This window comes from Neofelis nebulosa, chromosome 7 (assembly GCF_028018385.1).
Source record: "Neofelis nebulosa isolate mNeoNeb1 chromosome 7, mNeoNeb1.pri, whole genome shotgun sequence".
NCBI classification, from domain to species: Eukaryota; Metazoa; Chordata; class Mammalia; order Carnivora; family Felidae; genus Neofelis; species Neofelis nebulosa.
Genome location: NC_080788.1, coordinates 149,897,459 through 149,916,335, shown reverse-complemented (window position 1 = coordinate 149,916,335; position 18,877 = coordinate 149,897,459). Strand labels below are relative to the sequence as shown.

The following is an 18,877-nucleotide window of genomic DNA, read 5'->3' as shown; positions in this document are numbered from 1 at the left end:
AGTGCAAGACCAAAGGAGAGAAGAAAGTGGCCTCAGCAGGCCCATTCAACCCCAATGTACACCCCATCTAATCACTATCTGTCCACCTGTCTTTTTCACGTTGTGAGGAACTTACATGATAAACAATAGTCCAAGTCAGGGATAAAGGCAGGCTTCTATAGTGGGGGAAAGGACAGGGGCCTGTGTTCTTGGCTGTGTATTTGACAGCCTTGTGAGCTCTATCAGTCACTGGACAGATAGTGTCCGTCTCCTCACAGTTTGGGCTGAAGAGTGACTATTAGCAATTTTAGCAGTAAGATCAGTTGTGTGCAATAAGGCACCAATTACATGTCTGCTGGAAAGATGTCCTCTGTTACTCATGGGGGTTAGGAGCTGTGGGATTTCTAGAGGGTGCCAACAGCCCTGAAGACTCCAGGGTATGTCTGGAATAGCTGTGAATAGTGGCGGTCTTTCCCTTTGCAGATGTGCAAGCTTCGGAAAAACTGGGAGTGCAGTGGCTTAGACTGATTTTACAGCAGGCAGAGAGGATGCCTGGAGTACTTCTACTAGGCACACTGGTCTGAGTAATTCCTATCTTTCCCCACATACAAAAGCCATCACAAAATAGAAGTCAGTGTGGGGCACCTGGGTAGCTCAGTTGGTTAAACTATGGATTACAGCTCAGGTCATGATCTCGCGGTTTGTGAGTTCAAGCCCCTCATCGGGCTCTGTACTGACAGCTCAGAGCCTGGAGCCTACTTCAGATTCAATGTCTCCCCCTCTCTCTACCCCTCCCCTGCTCACACTCTGTGTCTCTCTGTCTCTCAATAAGAAATAAATGTTAAAGAAAAAAATTTTAAGTAGAAGTCAGGGTTGACCACCAGATATCCCAGAAATCATTCCTGTAGCTGAGGGCAATCGTATGGAATGAAGTAGTGTCTCCCCTTTTAATTTTTTTTAATGTTTATTTATTTTTGAGAGAAAGACAGAGTGTGAGTGGGGGAGGAGCGGAGAGAGAGGAGGACACACAATCTGAAGCAGGCTACAGGCTCTGAGCTGACAGCACAGAGCCGGATGCAGGGCTCAAACTCACAAACCACAAAATCATGACCTGAGCTTAAGTAGGAGGCCCACCAACTTAGCCACCCAGGAGCCCTGTGTCTCCCTTCTTAGGGCGGGGAGTGGGATAGTGGGATTTAAAGTGTTAACATGACAGAAGATGATGAAGGGGTTGGTCAGTGGCCAGCTGGTAGGTAGGTGGTGGGCCTGGGAATTAGAAACTTGTCAGAGAGGAACATAGAGATGAGTGGGGATCTTAATGTATCCAGACAGCAGCTTTGGGGGGTGCAAGAATGCAGTGGTGCTTGATGGCCCAAGGTCTAATTTTCATGGGAAGAAAGTTATAGGACATATCTGAGAGGAACAGGTTGTCACAGGATACCTGCAGCCGCTGCATTCCATGAAATGAGAGGTGAAACATGTTACTGATATTCAGACAGCTGAGAGTTTGGGGTGTGCACAGAGATAATATTAATGCTTTAAAGTAGGTCAATGCCTCTGACAGCCATAGAACGGAATCTGTGGCAGCATCAGGTAGTGGTGAGAGGCTCATATAGACACACCAAGGGCAGTGACGTTAGGGGGCTTTAGGAAGCAATAGCCAGGTTTCCTTAGAAGTTTATGCAACTTCATTTTTGTACTGGTGAGAGGGATGTGAAAAACTGACAAGACACTTTGTGGGGAGATTTGAAGCCTGGTGACATAGTCCTAGTTGGTAGTAGCTGTTTGCAACCATGGACATTAAGAAGACAGGAGGTGTATGGCCCTGTCCGGCTGGTGCTTTAGGAGGGTGGGGGCGTCTGCAAAGGCTCCCTACCTCTTTGGTAATGGAATGAGAGACACTGACATACTGAACAAGAGTGCAGCCTTGGGTGCAGGTACAGAATGTAAGTCGGCGTCAAGAGCTTGGAGAAATATTGAGCCCAAGTTCATTGGCTTCCCCAAGCATACACGCAAAGAGAAAGTATAAGTCAGGGTGCAATGGCATTGTCAAGAAACTTGAGCAGATGTTCATTCCAGTAATGCATCTTCATCACCAGGAATTGAGGCATGAATGACAGCTCAGTTAGGGACAAAGGTTGGGGGAAGGGCGGAATTTGTGACAAAAGACTTTATGGCTCCTACATTGTACAAATCAGTAGCTTTGATTGCCATCTGAATCAATTATGTTCTTTCTTTACTCACAAGATTGGGGTGTTACATGGTGAGGAGGTAAAGCAAGAACATCCTGTGGTAATAGAGTCTTTCACAGGGTCAGGTCCTCCCTCTGCAGCAAGACAGGGCATCTGGCTACTTGTGGCAGGTGCCAGTCCTTTTCCCAGGCCCCTTGAGCACAAGCTAAGCACTAGACACAATCCATACTCGTGTGCATATGAAGCCCAGACATTAGTGGGCACATCTTTAAGACTCATCCTCTGAGGAGCACTTTGAATGAAGGCGGGTCTCCATTAGGGAAAGGGGGAAGCTTGAGGTGTGGTCTGATGGCAGGGAAATGAGAACACCTTTATTGTCCATCCTGCATTTTGGATATTAACTCCTTTTCAGTATTTTTTATTGTAATGTCTACCCTTCCATAGAGTGCCTTCTAGCTCTGCAAATATTTGCTTGCCCCTTTTCTAGTATGATACAGTCCCCCTTGCCTGCTTTGTTCTCTGTGACTTTGCTTTTATATCAAATCAATCATTCTCAAGTGAATGTCATGACGTTTATCTTTCGTGTTTTCTTTGAAGGCATTTAGGTTCAGGTGTTCTTAATCCTTCATCCATTTCGAGATTTTTTTGTGTCGACATATATGTATGAAACAAGATTATGGCCAAATGTCATTATTTTACATGTATATATAAATACTATTTTTTTTAATTTTTACTTTGTTTTTGAGGGAGAGAGACACATCATGCGTAGAGAGTCACAGAGAGAGACACCGGGACAGAATCCAGGCTCTGAGCTGTCAGCAGGAGCCTGATGTGAGGCTCTAACCCACAAACCGTGAGATCATGACCTGAGTGGAAGTAGGATGCTTAACCAACCGAGCCACATGGGTGCCCCTAATCAGCACCATGTTTAAGAGACACTATCCTATCCCCACTGCTCATTGTTGGAAATCTCGTGGAGGATTTGCTGACTGCATTTGCAAACGTCTACCTCTGGGCCCTGTAATCTGCTCCACTGGTCTATATGTCTCATTTGATGCCAGAAGCACACTGTTGTGGTTAATGTACCTCTGCAATATATTTAGAAAGAGAGAAGTGTGATGTCTCCACGTTCTCTACGCTTCATGATTGTTTTGTTGCTTCCATTTGTTGTGTGGTTTCATAGGAATTAGCATATTTTTCATATTCCTTAAAACACTCATTGGCATTTTTATTGACATAACAAGATAAACATAAAAATAACATAAAAAGATAAAGCAGACAGAAAATAGAGACAATCACAAATACAGAAAACAAATCAATTACATAAAAATTTGTATTTGGAAAAGTAAGTAAAATTTGAAACAAATAGGTAGCCTGGGGAAATAGGGAAGACTCAAACAAATGCAATCAGAATTGAAAGAGGAGACATAACTGAACTAAAGACATGAAAAGGATCATTAAAGAAAAACAGGTATTTATAGGCAAACAGATCACCAGGAACAATTTACACACTTTATGCCATAATGTAGTCCACCAAGACTGTTTCATGGAAAAATACAAAATGAACAAAAGAAAAATTAATAAGATTTCTCTATCTAAAACCTCACCCTCCAAATAATCTGCATAGGAGTCCATAGCTTTATTAAAACTTCTACTAAGTATTTAAAGAGGAATTAATGCCAATATTTCTCAAACTATTACAAAACACTGATAAAAAGCAGCACTCCCAAATGCATTTTGTGAGGACAGCATTGCTCTCACACCAAAACCAAAGAAAGACACCAGAAGAAGAGAAACTACAGGTCACTCTCTGAAATGAACATACATGCAAAATTCCTTCACAAAATGTGAGCATACTGAATTCAACAGAACATTGAGAGGATCATACAACATAATCCAGTGTGATTCACTCCAGGGATGCAAGGATACTTCAACATACACAGATGCATAAATGTGTTGTCCTCCATTACCAGAGAGAATGATTGAATCAAAGCTAATATTAATTGATTTTAAAAAATTAGACAAATTTCAACACATGTTCATCATTTAAAAAGAACCCAATTAAAAAGGAACTGAAGGAAATTACCTCCACATGATCATGGCCACTATGAAAAGCCGACACCTGACAGCATATTGAACGGTAAAATGCAGAAGGCTTTCCTGTCAAATCAGGAGCCAGGCAATGATGGTCACCCCTAACATAAGTATTCCCCATGGTAACGTGAAGAATACATATGCCACCTCAAACTATGTCATCTTGTCACACTGCTTATTTGGGTGAAAGTCACTTCAGAAATAGTCAAAGTACACTAAGACTCTCCATCGTCCCTTGACAGAAGGATATAAATATCCCTTCCATGTACCAAGATGGAAGAACCATCCTTAGCACCAGAATAAGGAACACAGGGACAAGAAGGCTGTGCAAACAAGCCTAGTTACTTGGTGACTAACATAATACCCCAAACTTAACTCTTGCCAAATCCAATATTTTTTTGTCTGAAAGTCACAAGTGCCACCTGCTTTGTCCTTTTCTGGGTGTCATATCATTAGGAAGGCCATGCACTTACAAAATGAAATTTAGTCTCTCCTGTAGATATGTCTTATGTCAATTGAATCCTTACACTGGCTAAGTCCCAGAAGAAAAGAAGGGAAAAGCTTTCTTCTCCTACAACTGGAAGACATAACCAGAAAAAATAGGGAATAGAAAAAATAAAAGACATTTAAATCAGTAGGAAGTAAGAAAAATTACGTGTTTGCAGATGACATGATCTTAAACAGAACAAAACACTTGAGATACCACAAAAAAATTAGAACTACTTTTAACAATGAGGGAAATTGCAGGATACAAAATGAACAACAACAACAAAAAGGCACCTGTGATTGTACCCACCAGCATGGAAATATATGCAAAACAAATAACAAAATTATGCAAGTGAAAATGACACAGAATAAAGAATTTTGGATTAAACTTCCAAAAATATGTAAAACACTTGTAGGGTGAAAACGACCTTTGTTGATGAAAGACCTGGAAAAATGCACACACGCCTGCAAATATACCTGTGCTCACTGATTGGAATTATTTGTATTGTCACAGCACCATCTACACAAACTAAACTACAAGTGCGTCCCTAACATTGTCATTCACTTTGAAAGAATCAAATCTAAGTCTTGGGTTTGATGTATATGTCAGAGCACATGCAAATGGGGTCCTCTCTGTGTTGATAAAACCAGCCCATCCCAGACTCTGCAGCTGGGAGAGGAGCCACAGCCCCGGGAGTCCCAGGTGTTCCCATTCTCTGATCAGGACAGAACAGACACCTCACCATGGAGTCTGTGCTTGGCTGGGTGTTCCTGCTTGCTCTTTTAAAAGGTAATTCATGGTGAATGAGAGACACAGAGTATGTGAGTGGATATGAGTGAGAAACAGTGGATGTGTGACAGTTTCCTGACCAAGGTGTCTTGTGTCTTCAGGTGTCCAGTGTGACGTGCAGCTGGTGGAGTCTGGAGGAGACCTGGTGAAGCCTGGGCGGTCCCTGAGACTCACCTGTGTAGCCTCTGGATTCACCTTTAGTAGCTATGGAATGAGCTGGGTCTGCCAGGCTCCAGGAAAGGGGCTCCAGTGGGTCGCATATATTTATGATGATGGCAGTAGCACATACTACGCAGACTCCGTGAAGGGCCGATTCACCCAGAAAATCCTCTATCTGCAGATGAACAACCTGAGGGCCGAGGACAAGGCCACATATTACTGTGGAAGAGACAGGGTGAGGGGACCTCACTGGGAGCCCAGACACAAACCCCCCTGCAGGAGGGGATCAGCACCATCAGGAGGTGCGCACTATGCACAATTCTGCTTTGTGTTGCCAGGAGCAGGTGAAGATGGAGGTTGCAGGCAGGTTTCCTTTCAGGGTCTGGGGCTTCCTGTCCACACAGCAGTTTCTCCAGGGAGCCTCTCTGGACACAGGATTCTGTGTTTCCCTACTACCTGTGTGAATTAGTTCACTGTTGTCATAGGAAAACTACCCTAACATGCACAAAGACACAATTGTTTGCATTGCTTACTCCTGTCCCTCAACATGAGTGAATTACAGATTTCCTGAGGCACAATAGCTGAACATTTACATGAGTCCCAGATGCACTCCCTGTGCAGTCAGGACCACAAGCTCCCACAGCTCCCCATTATCTTCACTCAGCCATTGTCCCAATCAAACAACGTGACACTTCCTTCATGGCACTTTGCTACTCAGGACTTTAAATGAGCTACAGCTCTATTCAATTCCTCTAAACAAGAGATAAATCATCTCCATGTATTAGTGATGTATTCCCTCGAGCAACAGAACCCAAAGCACATTGGTTTCCAAGACAAAATATGTTGAGATTTCCCAAGATCTACCGTCACAAGTTGGGGACCCAGGAAAACCAGTGGTGTAATTCTCGCCTGATTCTGAACTAGTGTCTAGTCTCAGAACCTGCAGAGCTGAAGATGTAACTCTAAGAACAAGGGCAGGAGGAGACCAATGTTCAGTTCAAACAAGCACATGGGAAGTAAAAATGAGGGAATTCTTCCTCCCTCTGCAGTGGATTCTACTCAGAACTATGATGGAATGGGTGATGCCCAGGAAGAAAGAAACCATGGATTGAAATGTCAATCTCTTCTGGAAACTCATCACAGACATACACAGGAAACAGTCATGAATCTGGACACCCATGACACAATCAAGATGACACATAAAGGTAATCATGACATGTCAACCTGCTGTAAATGTCGAGTTAAAAGACTGAAGATTTAGAATTCCATGCCATCACTGTGGTGGAGCTGGGTGAGCATAGCTGTGCTCCCGTGGAGGAGCCCCGAGGGTCATAGGGACTGCTGCGGTTTGAAGATCCCCTATTTGGGAGACAGGACATTGTCTCTTGTGGGGCAGGAGAGCTGACAGGCACCATTGCACTGCCCTGGTCATTAGCACAGGAGCCTCTGCTGAGAGCAGCTAACTGAATGCTGCCTTTTTGTTTTTCCTCACCATGAACTCCAAGCCCCTAGTGTTCATGCAACTGCCCTTGTGGGATAACCAGCTCCAGCCACGGCACAGCGAGACAATCTCCCAGAGGATCAGTGGGGTCCTTGTCATATTGAGTATACAATTTGGTGTATTCAAACCCAGCTAGAGCTCCTGAGATAAAACGTAAGAGCCCTGAGCTGCCAGGTGGGCCAATGGATTGGACACAGACAGGGTGAAGGCCGGGTTCTGAAGCAAGCCTGGGACCCATGAGTACAGATTTTTCTCCCTGTGTGAAGGCTTCCTGAACAGGGGCAGCTGGGAACTCCAACTGCAGGGACTAAAGGGGGAGCTGATGCCAATATTTCCTCAGGCCAATTATCATGGACAGAATTCAGTGAGCAGCACAGCACCTCCCCAGTAGATACTGAGCTACTGACACCAAGCTATACCCACCTTGCCTTCCTCAGGTGCTTCCTTATTAGGGAAAGAGTGCCTGGAACCCATACCAACATTGCATCCCTCCCTCCAAAGACCACCATATACCCCCACAGGCACCAAGTCTACTGACCATATAGTGAGGAATAGCTTCACCTAGAGGGGAGATAGGAATTAGCCTCTTTTAATAATGAGACCAAACTCACCTAGTTAAAACTCACAACACTATGGACAAAGTTGAAAAACTCTCTCCTGGAGGCAAGGAGAACTCTGCAGAGGACTGACCTGAGGGACAGAGCAGCCAATACATGACAGCACAGTGTACACAGCACATGCAAGAAATGCTTCCAGAATGTCAGGTCCTCAACAGTATGGAAACATTTCTCAATAAATACACTACTCTAGAAGCAGAAAACATGACAGGATTTTCCTAAAACACTTAAGAAAGCAGAGACATAGACATACACCATGATGGAGGAATTCATTCTATAAGAAAAACAATAAAAGGACATTGCCAGGAATATAATTAAAACACATATAAATAATTTGCCTCAAACAGAATTTAAAACATATCATAAGGAGACAGAACTTTTAAAAACTATCACAAGGATACTAGCTGTGCTTGAGGAAAGCCTAGAAGACATGAGGATACCCTGACTGCAGATGGAAAAGACCTATATCCCAGTCAGGCTGAAAAATTTAAAATCCTGTAACTGAGATATGAAACTGATTGGATATAATGAATTCAATGCAGAAAGAAGCAGATGAATGATAAGTGACATGGAAGATAAAATTATGTGAGAAATGAAGCAGGAAAGAAGAGGAAAATTAAAATATTGCCTCACAAACGTATACTTAGGGATCTCAGCAACTCCATAAAGTGTAATAAAATTCTTTTCAAAGGAGTCCCAGAAGAAGAAGAGAGGGGGAAAGAAGGGGAGAAATTTTATCTGAATGCATTAGAGTGGAAAATTTCCACTAAATGGTGAAGGAAACAGATGATCTATGAATCACAGAGAAATCCCATTAAAATAAAAAAAAAAAAGCAGGCCGACTCTGAGACATAACATAGTAAAATTCACAAAATACACAGATAAAAAAAAAAACCTATAAGCACGAAGACAGAAGAGTTTGCTAACAAATACGGGAAGATAAAAAAAGATTACGGCAGAAGTGTCCACAGAAACCTGCAGGCAAGAAGGGAGTGGCAAGATATCCTCAAATGCTCAGTTGAAGATTAGGCAGTCAATGGGGGAATTGATGATGGCAGAACAACATGGAAGATTTTTGTGTGTCTCGTGTCCATGAAATACAGCCAGAACAACACTAAATCATCCTACACACCTTGAAAACTGATTGAGGATTAACACAGGAATCTGCACAACCTGAACCACAGAATTCAACAAGTATGTGGTGCAGAGAGGTGACCTTGGGGAGCAAGAAGCTGCAGGAAGGGAGGTGCTTTTGTGGGCAGAAAGAGGACGGAGCCTGGGGAGTGGGGGAGAATACAGGAAAAGCACCCCTCCCCAAAAGCAGCTGGAGAGAAACTGGAAAACTGGAAACAGCCACAGGGACTAAACTAAAAAGGGAGAAAGGAGAAAGGAGAGTGTGTAAATCTTACTAAGACTGTAAACAAGGGGAGCGCAAAGGCTGCAACTCTTAGCTTGATACCTAGAGGTGCTCTGGTGGGAAGGGAGAATCCCAGGAACAGAGTTGGGTCTGGGGTGTTCTCAGGCCACACGGAGAGAGGCGGTTCCACTGCTGGAAGGACATTTGGTGGAGACTGCCAAAGCCACCTGCTCCCAGCAGACCCCAGAAAACGGCCACATTCACTGGTGCTGGAACAAGGTCATTTAGGGTGAAGCCTGGTGCCAGTCGTGTGTTGTGATTTTCCATAATCCCTGAAATGCTGCTGCTACACTCTCTCACAAACTTTTTCTGGGTCGGGCTGGCACCTGGCCACAGTCTCGGGGCACCAGCAACAACAGGGTCCAGCAAGCATTCCTGGGTGCAGCAAATAATTCGCCATTGCTCATTCGGCCATTGCTCGGTGAGACCCTCCCACAGAGGGGCAGAACAGGTCAAAGCCACAGTCCTTTGGACGTAAGGGGCCGGGGAAAACAGTCGCATCTGAGACAAAACTTGGTAGAGAGGTGTGGCCTGGGACCCTGTACAGAGAGTGAAGGAGCGGGGAGTGGACGAGAGCTGAAGACAGAGGACAGGTGCACGATTGCTGATCCGGGAGAAGACTGGATAGCTGGGTAGTGCCATTGTCACCTCTACTGAGCATGTGCATTCGCAGCTACAAGTACTTCAACAACCCACCCAAGGGGGCTAGTAGCGCCTTTTAGTGGAGAGCAGAGCCGTTACACTGAGCCCCCCACCCCCAAGTGGTCCAACTTGTCTCTTCAGGAACACAAGTCTCACTGCCCTGGCTTAGTTTATTGACTGTAAAGAGCTACATAGACTGACATCTAGGGGATAACGAAGTAATTTCAGTCCTGCTTCAATCTGTTAGCAGGTTCATCTAGTCAATTTTCTTTCTTTTTTTTCTTTTTCTCTTTTACACTTTTCTTTTTCTCATATGCAGAAAGAGAAAAACTTCATTTTTATTATCAATTTTTATTAAAAACATTTTTATTTAATTTTTATTACTATATTTTTTACATTTGTGTAATTTTTTTTTCAAATTCTATTTTACTTCTATCATTTGATTTTAGTCTACTTCAGTGTATTCCCTTTTCAAATTTCCAAACAATTTCCTTTTTATTTTTTCTTTTTCTTTTTTTCTCATCTTCGTTTCTGTTATTTTTCTTGAAAGCAGAAAGAGAAAAACTTGATTTTACTTTCAATTTCTATTAAAATATTTTATTTAATTTTTTAATATATTGATTGCTTTAATGTAATTTTTTTAAATTCTATTTTACTTCCATCATTTTCTTTTAGTCTACTACAGTGTATTCACTTTTTGAATTTTCAGAAGATTTCCTTTTTTCCTTTTTTTATGTTTTTTTTCTCCTTTTCATTTCCTTTCTTTCTTCTTGAATACAGAAAATGAAAAAAATCACATTTATTTTTAATTTTTATTAAAAATATTTTTCCTTAATTTTTCTACTATATTCTTTACTTTTGTGTATATTTTTCAAACTCTATTTTACTCCCTTCATTTCATTTTACTCTACCTCAGAGTATTCATTTTTTCTAATTATCAAATTATTTCCTTTTTTTCTCCCTCCCTTTTTTTTTCTCTAATCTGTCAAACAACTTTCAACACCCAGAAAAAAACACACCTAGGATCTAGCATCATCTATTCGATTTCTGTGTGTGTGTGTGTGTGTGTGTGTGTGTGTTTAATTTTTAATTTTAATATTTTTGTAATTTTATCTTATTATTTCAATTTTGCGACAACATTAATTCCTTTTCTCCCATTAAAATGACAAACTGAAGGAATTCACCCCAAAAGAAAGACCACGAAGAAACGAGAGCCAGGGATTTAACCAACACAGATACAAGCAAGATGTCTGAACAAGAATTTAGAATCACGACAATAAGAATACTAGCTAAAAATATTCAAAAATAGATTAGAATCCCTTTCTGTAGAGATAAAAGAAGTAAAAAATAGCCAGAATGAAATTAAAAATGCTATAACTGAGCTGCAATCATGGATGGATGCACTGGTGGCACGGATGGATGAGGCAGAACAGAGAATCAGGGATATAGAGGACAAACTTATAGAGAATAATGAAGAAGAAAAAAAGAGAAATTAAGGCAAAAGAGCAAGACTTAAGAATTAGAGAAATCAGTGACTCATTAAAAAGGAACAACATGAGAATCATAGGGGTCCCAGAAGTGGAAGAGAGAAATAGGAATGGAAGTATTAGGTGAGAAAATCATAGCGGAAAACTTTCCTAACCTGGGAAAAGACACAGACATCAAAGTCCAGGAAGCACAGAGGACTCCCATTAGATTCAACAAAAACCGACCATCAACAAGGCACATCATAGTCAAATTGACAAAGTACTAAGGCAAGGAGAGAATCATAAAACCAACAGGGAAACAAAGTCCCTAACTTACAAGGGAAGCCAGATCAGGTTTGCAGCAGACCTAGCCACAGAAACTTGGCAGGCAAGAAATGAGTGGCGGGATATATTCGGTGTGCTAAATCAGAAAAATATGCAGCCAAGAATTCTGTATCCAGCAAAGCTGTCATTCAAAATAGAAGGAGAGATAAAAAGATTCCCATACAAATAAAAATTAAAAGAGTTTGTGACCACTAAACCAGCCCTGCAAGGAATTTTAAGGGGGACTAGCTGAGGGGAGAAAAATTAAAATATATCTGTATAAATACATACATACATACATACATACATACATACATACCAAAAGCAACAAAGATTAGAAAGACCAGAGAACACCATCAGAAACTCCAACTCTACAAGCATCATATTGTCAATAAATTCATATCTTTCAGTACTCACTCTAAATGTCAATGGACTCAATGCCCCAATCAAAAGACACAGGATAACAGAATGGATAAGAAAACAAGATCCATCTATATGCTTTTTACGGTCTGCAGCTACAGTTGGGGACAAACAAGATTCTCTCCTCACTCAGTTTGGAAACAGGGCTCAGTTTAAGCGGGGGTGACAGCTTCACATCTTTTTGGCTTGCTTTTCCTACTGGCATGAGACCCCTGCCATATAAGTCATATCTGGAGCGACCAGGCTCCCAGCATCCCAGTGGACTGTGCCCAGTGCAGAGCTTCCATCCTAGGAGTGGGGCTGCACACAATGAGTGAGTCCCACATATCATTGGCACCTATTGGGGTTTGGCGTTAACAGAAAACAGCTTGGGGTCACTGACATCCTGCCCCTCTGGGAAAGAGTCCTATGAACAGGAGCTGGGCACCAGGAACCCTGTGTATTGGCTACAACAGTCTGGAGTGGAGGTTGAAGCCAGGCACAGTGGCACACCCCTATAGTCCCAGCTACTTGCTGTGGAGTTTGCATTTTCTGAGCTGGGGTGGGGAAGGAAAAGAAAATACCTTAGTTCAAATATTCTAGGTGTTCTTTCTGGTAGTATATTTTCTGGAATAAATGCTTCTTCATGGGCTGTATGCCAACAAGGCCATTTGCAGGCACTATAAATACATTATTTAAAAAAATTTTTTTAACGTTTATTTATTTTTGAGACAGAGTGAGACAGAGCATGAACGGGGGAGGGGCAGAGAGAGAGGGAGACACAGAATCAGAAGCAGGTTCCAGGCTCTGAGCCATCAGCCCAGAGCCCGACGCGGGGCTCGAACTCACGGACCGTGAGATCGTGACCTGGGACGAAGTTGGACGTCTAACCGACTGAGCCACCCAGGAGCCCCAATAAGTACATTATTTTTTATAATACATGAGTTTTTAATCAAATTCCAGTTAGTGAACATACAATGTAATACTAGTTTCAGGTATAAAATAGTGATTCACCATTGCCACATAGCACCCAGTGCTCAGTATGAGTGCCCCCCTTCATCCCCATCAACCACTTCCCTATCCCTCCACACACCTTCCCTGTGGCAACCGTCCATTTTGTCTCTACAGTTAAGAGTCTGTTTATTTGTGCTTACATGGTTCCATGGGTTAGGCCCATGATTCTTGATCTGGGCTCTAGTTTTGATCTCATGGATCCTGAGACTGAGCCACACTTTGGTTTCTGCACTGAGCACAGAATTTCCGTGGGATTCTTTTTCCATCTGCCTCTGCCCCACTTCCCATTCTCTCTCTAAATAAATAAATAAACATTGAAAAAAAGAGTCTATTTCTTTGCCTCTTCTCTCTTATTTGTCCCTTTGCCCATTAGTTGCTTCTTAAATTATACATATGAATGAAATCATATATTTGTCTTTCTCTCACTTATTTCAGTAAAGATAATACTCTCTAGCACCATCCATGTCATTACAAATGGCAAATGTCATTCCTTTTGGGGATGAGAAGTAGTCCAGTGTGTGTGTGTGTGTGTGTGTGTGTGTGTGTGTGTGTATGTGTGTGTAGATATACCACATATTCTATACTCATACTCATTCATTAATCAATGCATACTGCATACTTGGGCTGGACTGTTTCCATAGCTTGATTATATATATATATATATATATATATATATATATATATATATATATATATATATTGCTGCTATAAACATAGAGGTACAATTCTCTTAAACTAGTATATTTGTATCCTTTGGGTAAATACCTAGTAGTGCAATTGCTCGATCATAACGTAGTTATATTTTTGGCTTTCTAAGGAACCTCCATGCTGTTTTCCATAGTGGCTGTGCCAGTGTGCATTCCCACCAGCACTGCAAAAAGGATACTATTCTCTGCATCTTCACCAACACCTGTTGTTTCTTTGGCTGTTGAGTTTAGCCATTCTGACCAGTGTGAGTTGATATTTCATTGTAGTTTGGATTTATATTTCCCTGATGATGAGTGATGTTGAGCATCTTTTCATGTGATTATTGACCAATTGTATGTGACATTTAGAAAAATGCCTATTCATGTCTTCTGCCCATTTTTTAATAGGATTATTCAGTTCTGGAGTTGAATTTTATACTATATATAGGAAATCTGAAAGACTCCACCAAAAAAAAAAAAACCGCCAGAAAAGATACAATAAACCAGTAAACTTGCAGCAGCATACAAAATCAACATATAAAAAATTGTTTCATGTCTATACACCAATAATGAACCAGGAGAAAGAGAAATCAAGAAATCAATCCCATTTACAACTACACCAAAAAGCATAAGACACTAGAAATAAACCTAACTAAAGAGGTAAAAGATCTGTACTCTGAAAAATCTGACACATTTATGGAAGAAATTGAAGAAGACACAAAGAAATGGAAAAATATTCCATGCACATGGATTAAAAGAAAATTCATTGTTAAAATGATGATACTACACAAAGCAATCTAGACATTCATTGCAAATAATTCACTTTCCTGTCAAATAATACCAGCATTTTTCACAGAGCTAGAACAAATAACTCTAAAATTATCATGGAACCACAAAAGACCCCAAATAACCAAAGAAATCTTGAAAAAGAAAAAACCTGGAAGCATCACAATTCTGGATATCAAGCTATATTACAATGCTGTAGTCATCAAGAAAGTATGATACTGGCAAAAGATAGACACATAGATTAATAGAACAGATTAGAAAACCCAGAAATGGACACATAACTATATGATCAACTAATCTTCGACAAAGCAAGAAAGGATATCAAATGGAAAAAAAGTCCCTTCAACAACTGGTGTTGGGAAAACTGGACAGCAACGTGAACTTGTAATGAACCTGGACCACTTTCTTACAGTATTCACAAAAATAAATTCAAAATGAATGAAAGACCTAAATGTGAGACAGGAAACCATCAAAATCCTAGAGGAGAACACAGACACCAACCTCTTTGACCTTGGCTGGAACAACTTCTTACTACACATGTCCCCAGAGGCCAGGCAAACAATAGCAAAAATAAACTATTGGGATCTCATCAAGATAAAAAGCTTCTGCACAGCAAAGAACAAATCAACAAAACTAAAAGGCCACTGACAAAATGGGGGAAGATATTTACAAATGACATATCAGATAAAGGGTTAGTATCCAAAATCTATAAAGAACTTATCAAACTCAACAGTCAAAAAGCAAATGATCCAGTGAAAAAATGGGCAGAAGACATGAATACATATTATTCCATAAGACATCCAGATGGCAAAAATACACGTATAAAGATGCTCAACAGCACTCTTTATCAGTGAAATATAAATAAAAACCACAATGAGATACCAACTCACACCTGTCACAATGACTAAAATTAACAATTCAGAAAACAAAAAATGTTAGCAATGATGCAGAAATAGTGAAACCCTTTCGCACTGTTGACGGTAATGCAAACTGGCGCAGCCAGTCTGGAAAACAGTCTGGAGATTCTTCAAAATATTAAACACAGAACTATCCTGTGATCAAGCAATTGCATTTATCCAAGGATATCAAAGGTATCCAAAGATACCAAAATGCTGATTCGAAGGGGCACATGCATCCCAATCTTTATGGCAGCCCTATCAACAAAAACAACAAATCATGGAACAGCCCAAATATCCATCAACACATGAATATATAAAGAAGAGGTGGTAAATATATACAATGGAATGTTATTTAGCTATCAAAAAGAATAAAATCTTGCCAATTACACTAGGTGGATGGAACTACAGTGTATTATGCTAAGTGAAACAAGTCAGTCACAAAAAGTCAAATATCCTATGATTTCACACATTAGTGGAATATAAGAAACACAACACACGAAAGGAACAATAAAATAAATAAAAACAGAGAGGGAGGAAACCAGAAGACACTCTTAAATACAGAGAACAAACTGAGTGGAAGTGGGGGAGGTGGGCTAAATGGCATGTGGGCATTAAGGAGGACACTGGTTGAAATGAGAACTGGGTGTTATATGTATGCGATGGTTCTCTAAATTCTACCCCTAAAATCAGTACTACACTGTATGTTAACAGACTTGAATTTAAATTAAAATAATACAAGAAAATTATACATATAAATTATATAAATAAATATATATATATATATTAAAATATATAATTATATATATATGTGTGTGTGTGTGTGTGTGTGTGTATGTATATACACATTACCTCAAAATAGCAAGTCTCAGCACAGTGAAGGAAACGATCAACAAAACTAAAAGGCAACCTATGGAATGGAAGAAGATATTTGTAAATGACATATCCTCAGGGTTAGTATTCAAACTATGTAAATGATTTTAAATTATTTTCACATTATCAGTAGAGAGCGTGTCCATGCAGTTCAGCCTACTGTCATGTGAGAAGCAAAACTCATATCTTCCACTTTTGTATTGTGGTAAGATCTCACTGAACATGACACCCACACTCTTCACAAAATTTTAACCGTACAGTACATTATTGTTAATTACAGGTGTAAAATTGTGGAGAAGCCCTCAATAACTTAATCATCTTGCATAACAGAAAACCATAGTCCTTGAGATCTACTCCTTATTGCCCTCCCTGCCAGCCCCTGGAAACTGCCATTCCACTCTCCATTTTATTGTTATCAAAACCCAAATTCAGCTGCGTATTGCTGAAAAGGTCAATGTTCAAAGTTTTACTTTTGGTGGGAAAAGAAGTTGAGCTTTATTTAGGGGGCCAGCCACCTGGGGAAAATGCAGACTCTTCTCCAAAAGCCAACTCTGAGGGTTTCTGCCTGATCCAGGGGGTTTTAAAGGACTAGACGGTACTTAAACAAGGGAGTTGCGTGGTCGATACCATCTTTCAATTATGTGCAGCCTCCATGGTGCAAGCTGCCAACGTAACCTCAACTCCCCTGCATCTCCAGCTGAAGAGAGAACCTCACAGGCATGGGAGAAGACTGTCAGATTCCAGGAAAGAACCACAGTAAGGGATTAGAGGGGAAATCCCCTGAGGCTCACACATGCTCAGCAGTACTTTCTGTTCTCACCAGATGGCATCAGAAAAAACTGAAATACAACCTTGTACTTCACCAATCATGACACAGAATACTGGGAAATGTTTCTTCAGTAAACTCAGCGGAAGCTTCAAAGAAAAAAAAAAGGATCAAATGGCTTGCAAACTAACAGCCAACCAGAATAGGACATGTAAAATTAAAAAACAAAGTTTTTCAATACGTACAAAGGTAAAATTGACAATGTCTACTTCCACATCCCAAGGAAGTAGGAAGCATCAGTCTCCATAATGAGGAAAAGTAGTCATCCATAGAAAGTGACCCAGCAGTACCACAGGACATGGAATTGATAGAGAAGTTCAGGGTGTTAAAATTGCATATCCCATATTCACTAGCTGGAGGAAAGATGGAATCTGTTGAATAGAGCCATGTCTCTGGGTCCAAGTCCCTACCCATGTCCATGTGAGCACTCTTGACCATGGCCAACCCGCCTCTGCCACATGTGCCCCAGCTGAACGGATGTGCAGGGTCACCCAATGCCACACCCTGTAACTGTTACCTAACCCCACAGGTGGCCCCCAGGTGTAGGGTGTTGGCCACCCAGTACAACCCTCTGTTCTTGAAAGAGCAGACCTAGGCCGCCTGACTAGTGACTATGTCCCCGACATGGCCACAGAAAGAAGTTCCTGCTCAAACCTCAGACCACGCATCCTCCCTTGAGTAACTTATGTTTTCTAAGAAAGCAGGCTACCGATTGATGCATTCTTCCGAAGTCTGAGGTGGGAGGAAGGAGAGTGTGAGAGGCGTGGAAAGTGTGAGTAGAAGAAGGAGGGCTTCTCTCAGGTAGGAGCTGGAGGCAGGAGCCCTCAACCTGTCCAGGCTTAGAATGACCTGGGAGCATTTTACCCCTCCCCAAACCAATTAATCAGAGTCTCTGGGGATGGTGTTTGGTGCTAGGTATTCATATAGCACAACAAGGCTGACATCCAATGGTTGATAGGTGACCAGTAAGAAATGTTCTGTATACACTGAGCCCAAACATGTTAGAGATCCTCAGACATAGTGTTTGTTAAACTTCAGGTGCATCAGAATCTCCTGGAAGATTTTTTCAAACACAGATTGCTGAGCCCCAACCCCAGAGTTTCTGATTCAGTAGGTCTGTGACCACCAGGCCCAACATTTGCATTTTTAACAAGTTCCGGGTGATGCTGATAATTGCTGAACTGGGGCCACACCTTGGCAGCCATTGTTCTATCCTTCCCCAGCCAATCAGCTGAGGCCACGACCCTTCCCCAGCCATGATCATTATAAAACCCTTATGCTTTGGAAAACCCTCTCTCTCTCTCCCGTATCTCACCGCTGCATCGGTACAGGTAGGGGATTGAGCTCGAGCTAGCTCCAATAAAGACTCTTTGCTTTTGCATCGGACTTGGCTCCCTGGTGGTCTTTGGGGATCACAAATTCTGGGCATAACATTCTGTCAGATGGTCTAGATCTGGCTTTGCTGAGGATCCTCCATTTATCCATTCTCACTGTAAGATGTCCCTGAGCAGGGGCATGAGGCTGGCAGAGGGCCAGGTCACCCTAAGGGCGCCTGTCTTGCTGTTTGCACTCTGGGCAGTGCTGGCTCCTGTCCAAGGTTCTCAAGGTCATCTCTCATGATGCTACATCTCCTCTGAGGTAGTATTTCTCAAGAAGGAACTTCACCACAGCAAGGCCATTCAGATACCTGGCTGGAAGTCCTATAGCCTGTGTTTTGGGAGCAAGAGACA

General features: G+C 41.5%; 1 gene segment (V, D, J or C); it reads left to right on the top strand.

Annotated features, from left to right (window-relative positions):
• Positions 1 to 5,495: 5,495 nt before the first annotated feature.
• Positions 5,496 to 17,742, top strand: LOC131518066 (immunoglobulin heavy variable 3-33-like). The segment is given in 3 exon segments: positions 5,496 to 5,541; positions 5,643 to 5,935; positions 17,677 to 17,742. Coding segments are annotated over 3 exon segments (405 nt in total).
• Positions 17,743 to 18,877: the final 1,135 nt, after the last annotated feature.